An 18192-nucleotide genomic window follows, 5' to 3' on the forward strand; every position below is an offset into this window, starting at 1 on the left:
GGAAGGTCAGATGTGAAAATTCAGCGTGAGCTTGACAAGACGACACGCAACGAGCGAGTTTATCAGCAGCTCTCTGAGCAGATGACACGGAAGTAACGCATCGCATCGCTATGATGTCCAGTTACTGTAAAGTCTGTAGTATCCTGTAATGGAAACGGTCTCCAGGAATAGGACCTGGTACCCGAGTCGAGTCGGTTCCACATAGTGGAAACGCGACATGTGTCTTATCTTATATCTTTTATCTTATCTGATCTGATCTTATCTGATCTGATCTGATCTGATCTTATCTTATCTTAATGAAGTTGACATGTGGCTCCATTCGTCCATGTTTTCGTGGTCGGGGGGTATCATCTTATTAGTATGACAAGGTTCAAGGTTTGAGTTGCATTTTAGTGACATTAAGGGCAAAAATTCAAGTTCTTGATTAAGGACTGAAAGTATATCAGTTTAGGGTCAAATTTTCTCAGGTATCTGAATCTGAAATCATTTATGCAAAATATTTTGTGGTTTTCAAATCACTGAGCCTTTATTGACACAAGGTTGAAACAAAAAAACATGACATTTCACCTGTGCACTTCTTGATTTAACCATTTAATTTCTGTCAAAAATCAAACATAACATCCTTTCTTCTCTTCATCTGTGAGCTTTGAATACTCCCCAGGAGGCCTTCCTTCCTCCACCCCTGGATGGCTTTTGTCTTGGTATCTTAACCCTATTCAGTTAATTTGAAATTATATAATTTAATTTGAAAAAAAAAAAAAAAAAAAAAAATATATATATATATATATATATATATATATACATATATATATATATATATATATATATATATATATATATATATATATATATATATATACACACACACACACACACACACACACACACACACACACATGTTAGGCATTACTCCATAACGTGTAAGAACTGTTTTATTAGTTTAACTATAAACTGATAAATAGAAGCCTTCCTAAAGTGATTCTGGCTGCTTAAATTGGCTTCATCATTGACAGAGCAAGTCAAAATCTAACAAATTGGTGGGCAGTTTCAAAAATGAATATAAAAATTTGGTTGTAAAAAAAAACTTGATCTCAACTTGATCTAAACTAATTGTAGCCCATGTTGGTGGGCATGATTGATTAAATTTTGGAGGCTAGATATTGAAAATTGAATGAATGCAAGTTTTTTTTTTTTTTTTTTTTTTTACAATGGTATGTATTTTTTTCACAAACTAAAAACTGATGGGGGTAGGGTTAGTGAAAGTAATGATTTTACTTATCTAATATTAGAAGATACTTAATTGTCGGGTAATGCTTTATTCACAACAGAAAAAGAAAGAGAATGGTGTAGAATACATACAGATTTATGATAACATTATCTCTTCATAAAGAATTATAAGTCAAATTCTTGCCTAGAAGCCAAAAAAATCCAAACAAAATTGCTGCAGGACGTCTTCTAAGGAACTGGCTGATATGACGTCGTTGACTTTGAACTGAAACCACTGAAACTGATACTCATTCAAAAGGGCATACCATAAGCTCTTCTTTTAAGGTTAAAAGTAAGCAAGTTCAATGAAAATTTGCAAGCAGCAACAGGATTAATATGGGTTTTCAAATTATTTGTCACTGAAAAAGGGTAATTTTTGCCCACTTTTCAGCAAACGTCATGCAAAAAGTCACACAAGGACAAGTGATACATATTTTTTTGATGTTATATTCTGAAACTACACAATTTTTCCAATAAAATCAACACAAGACACTGCATGAAAGGTATACATTTATTCTACAATATTTTTTTCACAATAATGTCACAATACTGATACTCAAAGTTTCAGCCTTGTCGTATGTGGTGAAACCTTGTGTTGTGCTTTATGTTCATTTGGTTGGAAAAAGCTCAGCTCTTTCTACTTGTTGGTTCTGTCACCTTTTAGTCATTATTATTTGAGGTATTTCAACACCTGTAATTTAAAATCAGTCTATAGCATGGGTGTCAAACGTATGGCCCATGGACCAAAGGTTCCAATCTAAACCTTTCAGCCCACCAAAGATTCCAATCTGTCCCATAGGATGAATTTGCAAATTGCAAAAAATACACTGAAGATATTAACGGTCAAGGGTGGTGAACTTGTTTTAGTTCAGGGGTCACATACAGATCAATGTGATATCAAGTAACAGCATAATTACCAAGCTAAAATCAAAGTATTTTAATTTCAAATTGGATTATGAAAATATTTACATTTACAAACTATCCTTTCACAATTAAATGTGAATAACCTGAACGAATATGGACAACCTGAAATGTTTAATGAAAAACAAATGCAATTCTTCTGTCACACAAAAAAGAGAATAATTTAGTTAGGTTATCGGGATGATTATTTTACCGGTTCGACCCACTTTAGATCATATTGCAATTTCCCCACAGTGGGATGAATAAAGTCTTATTTTATTTCATCTCATCTCAGTTGTGATAGTACCATTCATTTAGAAATGCGATGAAACTTTGGGTCACGCTAGCCTCTCACATTACCTTCTCTTAATCACATTTGTTTACTGGTATTTACATGGCGAAAATTATTTGTCAGTGTGTCGGTGTGAAAAACCCACAGGCAGATATGATGCTTATATTGTGTGAATCATTGCTGTGAATGCAGGAATACAGGCTGACACATCAGGGTTAAGTCTGTGCAGATTGTATGTCAAAAAAGAACAGAAAAAATAAAACTGTTCCGGGATTTAGCGCTTTAATCGACTCTGCCAGATAATCTTTTCTGTGTGGTGCAGTGAAGTGCAGCAACTGTTGAAATGGAAGGTAATTCTGGGCTCTCTCTGGGGTCAGTCATAAAACAAATATTTAACAGCCAGTGTTTGTCAGGAGGGAGTTTCTCTCTGCTGTGACACTTTATTCAGGCTGTTTTTAATGACCACTTTGTGTTGTTCCAGCTTTACTCACCAGAGTTGTACAAGTCTGGCCTTGAGGCAAACACAAAAATCCTATTATTCACACTAACTTTAATTTTATTAATATGCACAACACAGATCTGATGCAGGACAAAATGGACTTTTAGTGAATAAATCAACACAGTGACTATATATGTGAGCAAAATAAATTCAGAGAAAAACAAAAAGAAAATACTGTCATTTTTGTCACACGTAAAACCATCAGGGAAAATGTTTTCACTAGTGCTTAGTATCTATATGCTTAAAGGAGTTACTGAGGTTTTTTTTTTTTTTTTTTTTTAAATCAGAATTATTTGTATGGCTTTTAGGCTTGTCGGGGTTTGATGTAATTATTGCTGGAGTGAAAGAAAAACAACAATGTCAGACAAAGCAACAGAGAGAATCACTGTCAACAAATGTTCCAATGTGTGTGCAGCGTTTGTGAATGTGCGTTTGTTTCTCTGTATGAAAGTTGTTTTTCATCTCCCTTGTCCTTGTACTTGCATCCTCTTCCACCCACTCAAACCTAAATGCTAATTCACACACACTCACACATGCTCTAACCACATACTGGCTACATCACAAATACACCCTCTGCTATCTCACTGTGCAGAGGAAGCCACTGCAGCAAAAGCATTGTCTTGAAACAGTCCCCTCTGTACTACATAAATGAAACTATATGTGTTATCTGGCATGGAAGCACACATTAATTTAAGTGACCATTATGCATGCGTTTGGGCAATGTTTTCCGTCCTTGTGCTTTGTTTCTTGCTTTTATTTTTGCATTGAACTGACTTGACACTTTCATCTAACCAATGTAAAAAACAACCAGCCAAGGGCAGTCATAGCGGGTTTCATAACTCTGCGTTAAGTTTGTGTGTGTGTGTGTGTGTGTGTGTGTGTGTTTGTGGAATGTTTTAATCAAGTTAAGACTGCATGCATTTGTTACATTTTTACAGAAGTTCCTCATATTCAGGCAATTTTCCACCAGTTTGTTACATTATTAAATAATCTGAAATCAGAGAAAATGTGAATACAGTGTCATGAGAGTATGAAAAGTTGAAACACTACAAGAAGGTCAAAACTAGGGATGCACGATAACTGTTTTTTGCAACCGATACAGATAACCGGTAACTTCCTGCTTCTCTTAACTGATATTTATAACAAACAACAATAGTTCCCATTCATCAAATTCTTTTATTATTATTTCAAGTCAGTGGTAAAATTCAGCTAATAAAAATAAAGGCTTCTACAGCACCAAAAGCTTATGGCTGCTTGAAATGAACAATTGACCAGGGGTTTTCACTTACTTACTATTTCTTTAAACATTCATAATTTGGTGATGATAGACTGCTGTTTTCAGACATTAAGCTACATTAAGCTTTTTCTCTATAATGTGCGCCTATGGAGAGGAAAAGGCTTATTGTGGACAACATCCATAAAATTGGGGTTGTCATGATTTCTGTAGGGGTAAAAGTGGGCATGACAATGTCCACATGAACTTTAGAGATGATTGATCACTGTTCTCAGGCATTAAGCTACATTAAGCTTTTTTTACGTTAAGCGTTTTAGAATGTCCCTCCTCTTCTGCTGCTGCCCGACCAAAACAGCAGCCATCTTCCTCTTTGTCTTGCAGATGTAGCAGAGAGTAAGTACCTGAAAACCCTTTTACTTACTATGTACTGATCCAGACCTCCTGTTCTTCTTGGTTTTTAAGGTGGTTGGCAAGGCAACAACATGCACTGTGCACTGGTGAAATGCGTGAAATCTAAGCAATTTACATTTATTATTATGGGCTCTATTTATCAGTGAAAATTTTAACATAAAAATGCTCTGAATGACATAATTTTTACGGACCGATAATTATCTGTGCCGATAGTTATTGTGCATCCCTAGTCAAAACATAATAAATTGCATCAGTCGATGATTATTAACCCTTAAAACATCTGCTGATCTAAAATGTTTAATAACTTTTGATTCCCTAATCCTACCAACACAGTGAAATAATTCAGTTCAAATGCAGTTTCTCTTTTTCAGATGCATTCATAATCTCTGTTGTGAACATGGAAACTCAATTATCTTCTGCATAATTGGTTCAGCAATAAAACCTATACAGTTTGACAAATGTCAGTGGTCGTAGATGCTTGTTTTTATGTAGAATTAATGATATATCTGGCTGAAAATGTTGTGTTTTCTTAAATTTTCTCTGTTTTGATAGAGTAACCTTTGAATTTACTCTGAGCTTTAATGAACATTTACATACTCAGTAAATTAAATATTGGAAAATACATGATTTACACTGCCAAAATTCAAAAGATAATATAATATTTGGTGACAAATCACTTGGTAAAGGTTAAATGTATCTTTATTGGTTTATTTCCATAAAACAATTAGTGACTTTACAGCCTATTGATAAAATAAATATAAACTGTCATTTGTGAAGTTGTTCTTATTCTAAACAGTCTATAAGTTGTGAATAAACAATATTTCTTTCTTTATGAATCCATTTTGTATGTCAATAAACAGTTGTAAGAAATAACAATGAACCTAGATACCATATTCATATCTACTGCTACTGTGATACTGTGAGTGTCAAAGTTCATCTATTTATTTCACTAGTGAAACTGCTCACTTCATGTCTCACAAGTGGGTGTGTTCCGATGAGTCTTTTTTTTATTAGTAAGATTATTTCAACACAATTATTTCACATTTCTTGCCAGTTTTACATCCTTGAGATGAGATCCTGTCAGTTTGTTGCTGAGACAAAGACAGGCCTCCAACAAAATCCATTTTTACCTGATCGGCTAGTCTTGTAAATATTTTAACATCAGAATGTTCAGATCATATGTGGCTTGTGGGAAATGTGCATGTACCCAGGTCTCGGTTTATACAGCATGAATCAATAGGAAAAAATAATAAATAAAAATACAGAAAATTAGATAAGAGCAAAATAGAATAGAATAAAAACCCCCATAGACACCACTAAAATAAATAAAATACACCTCTGAATATGTACAATATTGTACAATAAACAGCAGCAGCAACAGCTTAAGGTGGTGGTACATGTACAGCAGCAACATTTACAGCAGCAACAGTTTATCAGTGGATATAAAGTGACTGTACTGTAGCAGCATCTTGACCTGTTGTTAAGGTGCAAAGTGGTCAGAATATGGAGGGTGGAGCAGTTCAGCAGTCTGACTGCATCTGGGTAGAAGCTGTTTTTCTGTTTGGAATGATGTTTGTGCCTGGATGCAGCACAGCCTCCTGCCAGAGATATTTGGTATCTAATGTGTCTGGGGTTAAAGAATTTGTCAAAATCTGTAAATGTCTCACTTTTCTGCTTCTAGTCTCATAAAGGACATGAATAGTGGTGAAACCGAAACAGGAAGTCATGGTCTAGTTAAGCATCTTATACTGAAGAGCATAGACTGTATATAATTAGAGATGATTTCTGAAGTGCCTTTTTTGAAGCCAGTAGTTTGAGATTTAGTCATCATGTTGGCTTGCGACTATATTTGGACAAAAGATGTGGAACTACAGGAGCCTGAGGGGTCAGACATGAGAAAATGCAAGATTACTGACTTGGTAAAACTGTGAACTTGACAAAGCATATCATAACAAAGTAATTTCATGTTCTTTTTCAAACGTCTCTTGTTTCCAGAGACACAGAGTCCAGCACACAACAAAATTAATTAGATGGTAAGACATAAACTATAAAAAAATTTAAATGAATATAAATATATATAAACAAATAGTAATAAATAATAATAATAAAACTAATGAACAGCTAAATGACATGCTTTGGCTGTACTTAAATGCTGTGAGCTGTCTCAGACATTTTGTATGCTGGCATCAGTCAGTCAGTTTGACACTGCAAAATGAAATACTTTTAGTGTTAAGATATGCTTATGATGTTAAATAGCTGTAATTAAATGAATTTCAAAGGCAGATGCTGGAGATGAATAAAGCTCATGCAAACATTAAGTCACTATTGTTCCTTTTTTAGTGTATTGTAATGGCTTATTTATGAGTTGTGAAGTGTTTGCAACTAAATTACCAATCCAATTATAAACTGTTAATAAATGTTTTAGAATTGTCCCCAAAAAAAATCCAATATTACAGCAACACTCACATGGACAGAGGTTTGACAGGACCAATATGTACATTATAGACAGAAATTATACAATCAGTCAATCTACAATGAGTGCATAAGATCATTTGAGAAAAAAAAAAGTTTAGACTAGTGAATAATGAATTCAAATCTATACATTCAGTGTATATGCAAGAACATAATTCTTAATCATATACATGCTGTATATATCATCTTATTGTACGTGGTTGGTAGATTAGCTTGCAGTGCAACATGCAGGAGGGTGTTGATGTATGTGCAAACCACATTTCCTCTCTTAGGACCAGAGGTGAGACTGTTCAAGCCTTGGACACATGTATGTGAATGTGTGAAGTCTGTTTTGAGATGGTGAAACTTCAGATGTGATGTGTTTTATATTTTTTCTCATTGTTTGTTTGATCGCCTCTTCCTCACCTGCTGTTCTTTATCTTTGCTCCCTCTGTTTTTTAGGTTACAGTGTTTGTCTACAATGACCTGATGCTGGTGACTCGTGAAGATGAACCAGGCAGGTGTAACGTCCTTCAGAGTCCGCTGTACCTCCGACAGTTGCGACTACAGGATGGTATGTAAACACAACCAGTCATCAAACTGTGTGCAACCCTGTCTTTAACAAAATAAAAGAATGGACTGACAAGTTAATTAATGCAGATAATGACTGTGATTTTCAGTTTTCTATAATAGTGAATGATAATTTTTAAATTGACTGTGACAACCAACTCTGACTGGACTTTGTAACCAAAGCCTGTTGTGTTTTTAATCATATCAAGATAGAATATAATAAGCTCTATTGTCATTGCAGAAATACAACTGTACAGTGCAATGACATTTCATTTTTATGCTCTATAAAGTGCCCAGAATTACAAACACAGAAAGCAATTATAAAAGCCGTTAAGAATAAAAAATTAAAATCAGTCAAGTTAAAAAATCAAAAAATACACACAATAACATGTCTTGTATCAATAAAAATGTGCAGGATGTACTGGTGTTATGTTCAGTAATGAGTGCAGTTGTAGTTGTAATAAATGTAGTATGAATAGTGCATTTGGCATATAGGCTATATAAATGTTTTCTACTCCAGTCATTGACAGAGATATCAATGAAAACTACATAGCTGTTATATAACTTGATTGATCATTACATTGCATATCTTTGAAACCATGTTCACTCTTTTATAGTTCAACAGAGAATAAAAAAGGGAATTGTAACACTGGCATACCCACATTACACAGCTAGAAATAAACACGGAATACTCTGATTCCACAGATATAAACAGTTGAGCTTAACATGAGGATATTTAGAGGAAGGCTGCGCCAGTTCCTGTTGCTTTGTCTTTTTATTTCACCTAGATGTAAACAGCCACCTCCTGTAGCCATACAAAGAGAATAACATAGTCAGGGTCCAAGAAAAGTCAAATAAAAGGGTCTCAGTGTAAATATCTGAGAGGTGGGCAGAGACGGGGCCGGGTCTGTAGTCTCAGTCGAAACAGTTGGAGCGAGAGTCCATATTTAACCCTTAGATGCATGAGCATCCAGACTCTCCACTCCTCCATGAGTGGGTCAAAAATGACCTGTGTTAAAATCAATGTATTTCATGCCACTTATGTCATTTTGTCATGTTAAAAATAATCCTTTGTATTATATTTTGTCCACAAAAGAATGACTTCATGCTTCAGTGAGTGAGTGAGTGAGTGAGTGAGTCCTTTGGTTTCGCTGTTGAATGAATCAAAGCTTCATAAGAAATTCCACTGGAAATGAATGCAGGTCATTTTGACCCATCCATGGAAGCTTGGAGTAGTAATACAAAAACTGCAATTTCATAAAATCAATAAAAGGTTAGTTAAAAATTTAAATTGCTTGATGTCTAAAACAACACGTTTTTTTTTTGTTTTTGAGAAATACCTGAAATATGAAATAATAATAACTTTTCATTACAAAGACAGTGCAAGAAAACAACCTCACTGGGTCATTTTTGACCCACTTATGCATCTAAGCCCCCCCATATATATATTTGATCACTTTTGCTTTAACGCTTCAACTTTTGGGCCAGATATAACATTCTTTTGTGTCATACCCATATCCTGCTGTTATCTGGATGTGCTGCAATGCTGTCTGGTTTGTAGATGGGCGTAGGCATGTTGTTAATCTGCTGCACCACCTTTTCCTTTTGAAAGGACAATATACTTTGATTATTACCAAAAACATTGTGTTTTTTCCATATACCTTGATCTGCTTGTTTACTTTGGTACTACCAAATACACCCAGTTTACGGACACCCACCTTTGTTTATTGGTGACGATATTCTTGTTCAACTTTGTGTAACTATTGCAACAAATCTAACACATCCAAAAAATATTTTCAAACAATGAATAAACTGAACCATGGTTCATTTTGATCAGACCCCAAATCGCCACCTATAGTTTGACTGAAGACTGACTGTTCCAGCACAGCACAGATGCCAACACAAGATTGTGCAGTTTACATGTTGTACCTTTGAGACAGATACAGTAGGCTATTACCAGTGTTTCCAACTCCTCAGTAAGGACAGTAGTTATTGTCTGTCCTGAAAGTTGCTAGAAGTTGCAAGTTGCAGTCACAACTAGCATCATCTTCATGTAGCAGTCATTTGAGATAATTATGATTATTTTACATACTGTACTTGTGTTAACTGTCTCTGTTGACCTGTATAAAAACAATTTGTAGAACCTAAAAGTTGCACCCTATTCCTTCTCTGCTATGGGTTCAGTGGAGAACTAACTCTGCAGTGGTTTATTTTAATGTTGTACTTTTGGTCAGTGCATTCAGCTTCACTGGTCACTTTTATTAACCCATAAAGACCCAAACATCCACCGCCGACCAAAACCAGCTACTGATGTAAAATGTGTAATACCTGTTGATCCACTAATCCTATTAATAGATAGTAAATAATTGGTATAAAACGCAGTTTGTCATTTTTCATGGTCATCAGATATGGCCCATTTGGATGTTCAGAGGCTCCGTAGTGAACATGGAAACACTGTCATCTACAGTTGATTCACCAGTAAAACCCATGGAGTTGGATACATGACAGTGGATGGAGATACTTGGTTTATGTTCAGTTATTGATATATTTAGTTGAAAAGTCACTTTTCCCACATTTTTTTTTTTTTAATTTGATATGGTAACCTTTGAATTTCCTCTGAGCTTTTATGAACATCTACATGGCCAGTAAATTAAATATAGGTAAATACATCACTTTCATGGAAAAAGGCAAAATGCAAAGGATAATATTATAATAAAGGGTGATAAAACACTTGAGACAGACAAAAAAATCATTTGGAAGTTGTCACAAAAATAGTTATCTGTCTTTAAGGGTTAAGAAAAGACAAACTAATGTATAATTTTTATATTCTATTGAGTGTCAATAAATACCTCCTCATCTTCACAAGTTGTATATTTAGAATTAAACTCTTATGTGACTGATTCAATAGCACTGGTATAAAGTTAACAGAGTAGTTAATAATATCGTCAGTCACAATGACTTAAATGGCAATTACTCATAAACTCAAATATCATGACAGCCTCGTTTTTGCCATCAAACTGATTAAAATGTCAGGAAAACACAAACAAAAAACTCAAATTTACCATCAAAGGCAGAAAGGTAGTGTTAAGACTTTCTCATTTCCTTCACTATAGTAGTAGTTTAGTGTTGTCTTATATATGATGTCATTTAGGGCAGTTTTTCACATGGCTGCTTCCTCACATTAATCACACTTGAAGTTTTGACACAGCTATAAGAATATTGGCTGCAGTCAGACCAGCGAGTAACAACAATCTGATGGACAGGCTATTAATTACACATTTACAACCAAAATAAGATCATCATCATCATCAGTTTACAGCTGCTGTATTGTTGCATGAAACAGTCAAAAATGACTCGGATTCATGAGGTTGAGCTGCACCCCACCCCCCACCACCACAGACAGTGTTGGCCTCGTCTTGACCACTTCTGGCCTCCACCCTTCACCCAAACAATCAGAATTCACCAGGGTGGGGATTCAGGAGTGGAGTTTGTGTGTCTCTGTGTGTTTCATAAGAGGACACACACATACACCTCCACCCTGCTGCCTGTCATTGTTTTTTTGGTTCAGCAGCGTCATTCAGGAAAGAGGCACCGGGGATTGTGTTTGTTTCAGCGAGGGTGTGTGTGCTGTGCATGTGTGTGTGTGTGCATGTAATGATAAAGTGTAGTCCAGAATGGGGGCTTTCCTGTCTTCCTGTCACCCCCATACTATCCTGAAGAGCGTGGGAAACACTGAAACACTGAGAGTGAAGTTGAACACACACTCAACCACCTGCAACCGAAAGTCCCAGTGTAACAGGCCACATTATACCCCCGACTGAAATATACCCAGGTATAAAACAGCCTAGCCCAGAATATACCCCCCTGGACCAGATTATACCCCAATGATATCACCAGTGTTGAGTGATATACACAAGAATTACTTAATTTTTTAACATTTTATTTGGGTTCAGCTTTGTCATGTGAGTTAAGTGAGAAACCTGACTGAATTAAATCTTAAAACTGATGTACTTTTATTACTTCTACCAGAAAAACCTTAATCAGTAAAAAAATATTAGACTTCCACAAAGATCAAAGATTATGACCACACTTCTAAATTGTCTGAACACATTCAAATAAAAGCACATTAAAAAACAAAACAATATAAAGCAATTGTAACATAATGTTCAGTTAATTTGGCTGTTCATAAAATATATAACATCCTGAAACTTTAAGTTCTAAGACTAGTGAGTCCTCCCTACAATATAAATGCTCAAAGTTAAACACTGATAACAACATAGAATAGAATAGAATACAACACAATATCTTTAATCTCATTGTAACGAGTACAATGAGATTAAAAAAGCCATCCAATCTGTACATCATATAAAAAAACAAACAAATAAATAAAAAAAATCATCCAAATTATGCTTGTTTTCAAGATCATGCACTCAGGTGGGGGTGTTATAAAAGACTGTGTGTTAATGTGTATCTCTGACCCGGTGTAACAGGCCAAAGTATACCCCCAGTCCAGTCTGTCATTTTGATAGTTTGGCCCAGGCCAGAGTATACCCGGGGATAAACTTTACGAGGCCAAACTATACCCCCAGGGCATAAAATGGCCCAGGCCAGACTATACCCCTCCTGGCCTGGAGGGTCATATTCTGGCCTGGACGGGTACAGTCTGGCCTGGGCTATTTTACACCCTGGGGGTATAGTTTGGTCTAATACAGGTTATTCCCAGGGATATACTCTGTCCTGGGCCAGACACATCTTTCATCTTTCTTTCATAATGCTCCCACCTGGGTGCATGACCTTGAAAACAAGCATGATTGTTTTGCTGTTTTTTTTTTTTTAATTATTATTTTTTCTTTGTTTTTTTTTAATATGAAGCAGAGATTGAATGGCACTTTTAATTTCACTGTACTTGTTATTTGCGACATTAAATATATTCTATTCTATTCTATTCTATTCTATTCTATTCTATTCTATTCTATTCTATTCTATTCTATTCTATTCTATTCTATTCTATTCTGTTGTTATCTGTGTTTAACTTTGAAGATGTGTAGTGTGTACACACTACTGAGATGTGTGGTCATAATCTTTGATCTTTGTGGAAGTCTCATATTTTTTTACTGATTAAGGTTTTTCTGGTTGAAGTAATAAAAGTAAATTAGAGTTTTAAGGTTTTAAGTCAGTCAGCTTTCTCACTAAAGGTAGGTAAGGAGATCCTGGAAAAATGGTTTGAGCCAGCTACATTTTGAAAATACACAATTCAAAAGTCCAAACCCCTTTCCTCTACAACTGTTGCTCTCTGCAGAACCAAAAAGGTGAAGCTGTACCAGAAGGGTGGAGCTGTACCAGAGTCAGCCCCACCCACCACCAGAGTCAGCCACGCCCACCAGTTCTGAAACAGCATTTCAGGGAGTGCCCTCTAGTTTGTACATCTACGGCACCATACCTGTATTAAGATATAGGCTATTTGTGAAAGATGGTGATCCAGGCTGTTAGTGAATTAATTCAAATCATATCACATTAATTACTGTTATAACATCTGGCCCAAGTTACCCAGTTAAATATATGGAAGTGTATGGATTCCTAGTCTGTTAACTGTTCACATGGGATTATTGTGTATGCACATTTTGCAGACCAAAATCATATAATCCACAGTGTTAAAGGACGTTAGTCACCTATGGCTCTCAGCACTGTCACGTGTTGATAGTTATAATGATGTACGCTTTATTCATCACACAGTGAGATAGTGTAGTGTGTATTAATGTATGAAGTAGGTGTTTAGTGATGGAGTCCCTCCTTGAGTGTTATGTGTTTTATTTCATGTTCTCTAGTGGAGCAGGACAAATACTTTGTCACCATCACTGTGAAAGAGAAATGACAAGTTAAGCAATTTTGTAACCTTGCATCTTGTGGCATAATTGTTCCTCATCATCATAACCTGAGTGGTCTCCTCCAAGACCCCGTTCATAAGGCACAAGGGGTTGGTGAACTCATTCATTATCTGAACCCGCTTTATCCTCTCTAGGGTCACAGGGTTCGCTTGGAGCCTATCCCAGCTACTTACGGGCAAAGGCAGGGTACACCCTTTATGAGTCGCCAGTTCATCACAGGGCTGATATGTAGAGACAAACAATCACTCTCACATTCACACCTATGGGCAATTTAGATTAACCAATTAACCTATCAGTACATGTCTTTGGATGGTGGGAGGAAGCCAGAGTACCCGGAGAGAACATGCAAACTCCACATAGAAAGGTCCCACCCCCATCGACTGATGTTGGAATTGAACCCAGGACCTTCTTGCTGTGAGGCACGAGTGCTATTCACTGCACCACCGTGTTGCCCAGAGGGCTTGGTGAACTGTTTGATGAATATGAAAATGACATGAATCAAGTGCAATGGCCTTTGCAGTCTGCAGGGCGCAACCATTTTTTTTTTGTTTTTTAGTTTTTAAAAGATAAACACACTTCAGTAGCGAAAGGCAGAGTTAGTATGTTCACCAACACAGCCTCTTGATTATTGAATCTACCGCTGCTCTGAGCATGCTGGCTCTCTGGAAGTCTATCAGTGGGCGTGACCAAATCTGTGGACTGAACCGGGGGAGGGATTGAACCTGGTTCAATGGGCGTCACTGAAACCTAGATGGTTCCGCAGCGAGCACCCTCTCCTTTCTTTAGACTTCCTCCGAAGCCACGCCTCCAGAGTACCGGATCACGCAATGCTTTTTCCCAATGGTTCACGAGTGCAGTGCAACGTCAATGGGCTCTATGCACAGCCCCACTACTTCCTGAACTTCAGGTGGGTCCTTTATTTCCTGTCTTTCATTATTGGACAGACTGATTAATCCAGGTGTGTCTGCTGCTTCTTGTTGTGACTACTGATTAATTAAGCACACCTGGACTAATCAGTGTGTCCAATAATGAAAGACAGGAAATAAAGGACCCACCTGAAGTTCAGGAAGTAGTGGGGTTGTGCATAGAGCCCATTGCTAACCTTCACTAACTTTTTCTCATGGCTCATTCACAGGTAAGAAAATACCTGACAACATCAGAATGAACCTAAACAATGAATATGATTATTGTTTTGTATTGTAAAATATATTTATCAGTACATTAGATTAGAAGTTGGACTTTTCACTTGTCAAGTTATCTCGGGCTAGTTAGAACAGCTGATTGTAGTAAGACTGATGTCAGGCTAGCAGCCCACTAAAGTTTGCTGTTATGTTTGTCAGCGGAACAGCCCCAATTCATACCTAGCTGGCTAACATTACATTCCTAGTGATTTATGTTAGTGACAAAACAAGTTTGTTTACATCTCTCTACCACAATTCCTTGCATTCAGGTAGGCCATGTCCACACGAAGCCGCAGCTTTTCCCATCCGATCTTCTTCTTTGTGGTTTTAAAAAAAGTGCTCTGTAGACACAGAGTCATTTCAGGAAATATGTGCGTCTCCACAAAATGCAGCATTAGCCCGGTACAAAATTGCTACAGCATTACCAACATAGCAGTTCGTCCAATTCGTTTTATCCTCTAACTTGGCTGGATACTTGTTAAAGGGCCCATATTATGCTATTTTTCAGTCACGTCATATAGGTCTCAGAAGCCCAAAAACATAGTATTTAAGTTTGTTCGACCCAAAATCATCCTTTGTTCGGAGTTTCAGCGGTCGAAAAAGTCACTCTCACCAGCCCTCCTCAGAACAGGCTGTTTCTGGGCCTGCTTCCGGGTATGCAAATGAACGCATCTGTCCACGCCCACTCCCCCTCCCCTCTCTGGGAGAGGACGCGGCTTACGGTAGCGGTACTATGCGCTAATGTTGACTGTGAAGCCATGGCTCGTCGGGACGCAGTAGTTCTACGTCTACAATACACATGTCTCAGACAGAACGTCTTTCCAAACACTGGCTTTCTTTGCCTTGAGGCGTGATTGAGCCCCGACGGAAAACGGCGGTGTTGTGTTGGGTTCGTGGACCTGACATGGAAAGACGCCTGCCGCCACTAATGCAGGCAGCTACTAACAAGCTTGATGCTAACTATACTGATGCCAACCACAAAAGGCCCGTGTTCAAAGTAGTTATGTTGAATGTCTCTTGATATTATCAGCTCTTGCATGTTAACGGGGACGCAAACGTTAGCAGCAGTAACCGAGCTATGTTAGCTGCCATGCTAACGTTAGACGTACACATCAACAACCACCAGCTTATCCGTAATGTAGGGTTATGCAGTAAAGATACAAAAAAATGATAAGAACTTACATCTCCCACACTTGTACTTGGGTCACGAAGCGTTGGTATTGCGTCCTTCTTGATTCGGAGTCTTTGTGCTAAGCCGGAGCTGTATGGGCCCATGTTCGAAAAACACTCGTCCGTGAAATGCCGGGCACACACATACAAGCGTTTGGGAATGTTGTTTGGTACATGACCATCAAAGATATAATCCAGCCACTTTTTTCGGAGAGGCTCGTAAGTGGGGAGCAAAAATAAACTTTCGTGTTGGTGTGTGCAGCCAACAACACCACAACTTGCATGTCTCGCCTTCGCCATGTTTGTTGTCCAAGAGTTACTTTGCCAGGGTGGGGCTCACCTTTTCATGCAGGGTGGGGGCACAGTCAGGGGGAGGAGTTAAATCCGCTTATGTCGTCATAAGCGGACCCAACTCAAACTCGGCCGTTTGAGCAGGCATCTTCACAAAATGTGGTGTAGCAAGGCAGGGAGGAAACAGACAGTTTTCAAATTCGAACCTCATAATGAGGCTACTGCAACACACACTACTATAAGAAAACTTTCACAAAGTGAGATTTGCATAATATGGGACCTTTAAAATGTCAACATAATGTCAGAAACCAATGAATACTCTCAAAAAATCATAAAGACATAATGTTATCTTACCTATCAAGTCAAAATAGGGCCACCGTGGCATCACTCTGCCCTTGCTCCGCTCTCCTAAAGCCTTTTTCTCAGCAGTAGCCTTCTCAAATACAGTTTTTCGTTTTCAACCCCTTGTTGGCACCTTTTCTGCCATAATGTTCCTCATGTACAAGAGTCTACCGTATTTTAATTTCATATGCTTGCTAATATAGCTAGCCAAGCTCTGGCTCTGTGCTTCAAACCTCTGAGAACGAGCGATTCATGCACAAAGAGGGGTACACGTAGAGTTTGGTGGGACAAATGGCATTTGCGTTAGATAGACATATCACTATTTAATCATTTTGATGCGTCGGTTAAAGTGATTGGATGGTGTTTTTTCAGTCCTGTCCATTCCACAGGTGACTAAAATTTTTTATTTTTGTGTTAGAGCATTTCCAGGAAAACATCTCCTATCCTACCTTTAACTCGCATGACAAAGCAAAACCCAAATAAAATGTTGAAAAATTAAGCAAATCTTGTGTATCTCACTCAACACTACTGATATCATGGGGGTATAATATGGCTCAGGGAGGTATATTCTGGCCTAGGCCACTTTATACCTGGGTATATTCTGGCCTGGGGGTATACTTTGGCCTGTTTCACTGATTTTCATTTCAGATATTAACACAATATATTAAATGACACCACATCAAGCATACTGATGACTGCTGCACCTCTATGAATCAAGCAATGAATCAAATGTTATTAATATAGCATCACAGCATAACAAAAGTTATCCCATGACACTTTACAATTAGAGCTGGTCTGAGCCAGACTCTTAAGCCTATTACACAGCAAATAGTGTGAATACGCTCTGCAGCCTGTTTAACACCTGAATTCATCAAAAAGCCTAAAGACAACGCTCTTCTGGGCTTTGAGAGTGAAACCAGATCCAACAGTGACCTCTGCTGTCCGTCCTATGTAGAAGCACTGATGCACACACATCAATGACAAACTCTGGTACTGTTGTACCTTCCAGAACTGCCGCAATCGAATATGTTTGTAATCGATTAATCTATTGATGTTCTTCTTTGATTCAATTTGATTAAATGATTATTTGAATAGGCAAAAAAAAGTAAGAATGGGACAAATAACTTGTCTGTTATTCCAGAACCAGCTGATACAACAACCACTAAAGTTATAAAAGTAAAAGGATATATATATATATATATATATATATATATATATATATATATATATATATAACAACAACAGTATAAAACTATTTAGTATTTTATAGATATAGAGTAATTTAACTGCAGGAACAAATACTTTATTCAGATTAGGTTTTTATTACCAAATAATCATGTAAAAATAACAGTTGTTTCCTTTGTTGTTGAATGAGTCATTTATATCTACAATGGGAGTTGATTAACATTAATTAACTGCTGGCAATGGTGTGCTGCCAAATATCTACTATAACTATATGTAAACTGACTACTGACTACTGCTCCTCATATTAGGTATAAAAGTAAAAGTATATATACAAATATTTATAGACATAAACAACAACAAACAAGTCCATTGACATCTACAAACAATATGCACTGCAGTCTACAACACAGTACCAACTTACAACCTAAGATGGAACTAACATACAACTGAAAAAAATAAATATACAAATATTTGTAATTTGTGTGAAAGTTTAAAAGTTTAAAGGAGTAAGTGAT

At 37.0% G+C, this 18192-nt stretch overlaps 1 protein-coding gene across 3 annotated transcripts in view; it reads left to right on the forward strand.

The window, feature by feature from the left end:
* rgs3a (regulator of G protein signaling 3a) overlaps positions 1 to 18192 on the forward strand; it is a 254786-nt gene that overhangs the window by 63042 nt on the left and 173552 nt on the right. For all 3 annotated transcript variants that reach the window (XM_030148618.1, XM_030148616.1, XM_030148617.1), the window contains one exon: positions 7516 to 7627. In XM_030148618.1, coding sequence (XP_030004478.1) covers positions 7516 to 7627 — 112 coding nt within the window. The remainder of the gene's footprint in view (positions 1 to 7515; positions 7628 to 18192) is intronic.

The sequence above is a fragment of the Sphaeramia orbicularis genome, chromosome 12, assembly GCF_902148855.1.
Source record: "Sphaeramia orbicularis chromosome 12, fSphaOr1.1, whole genome shotgun sequence".
Classification (NCBI taxonomy): Eukaryota; Metazoa; Chordata; class Actinopteri; order Kurtiformes; family Apogonidae; genus Sphaeramia; species Sphaeramia orbicularis.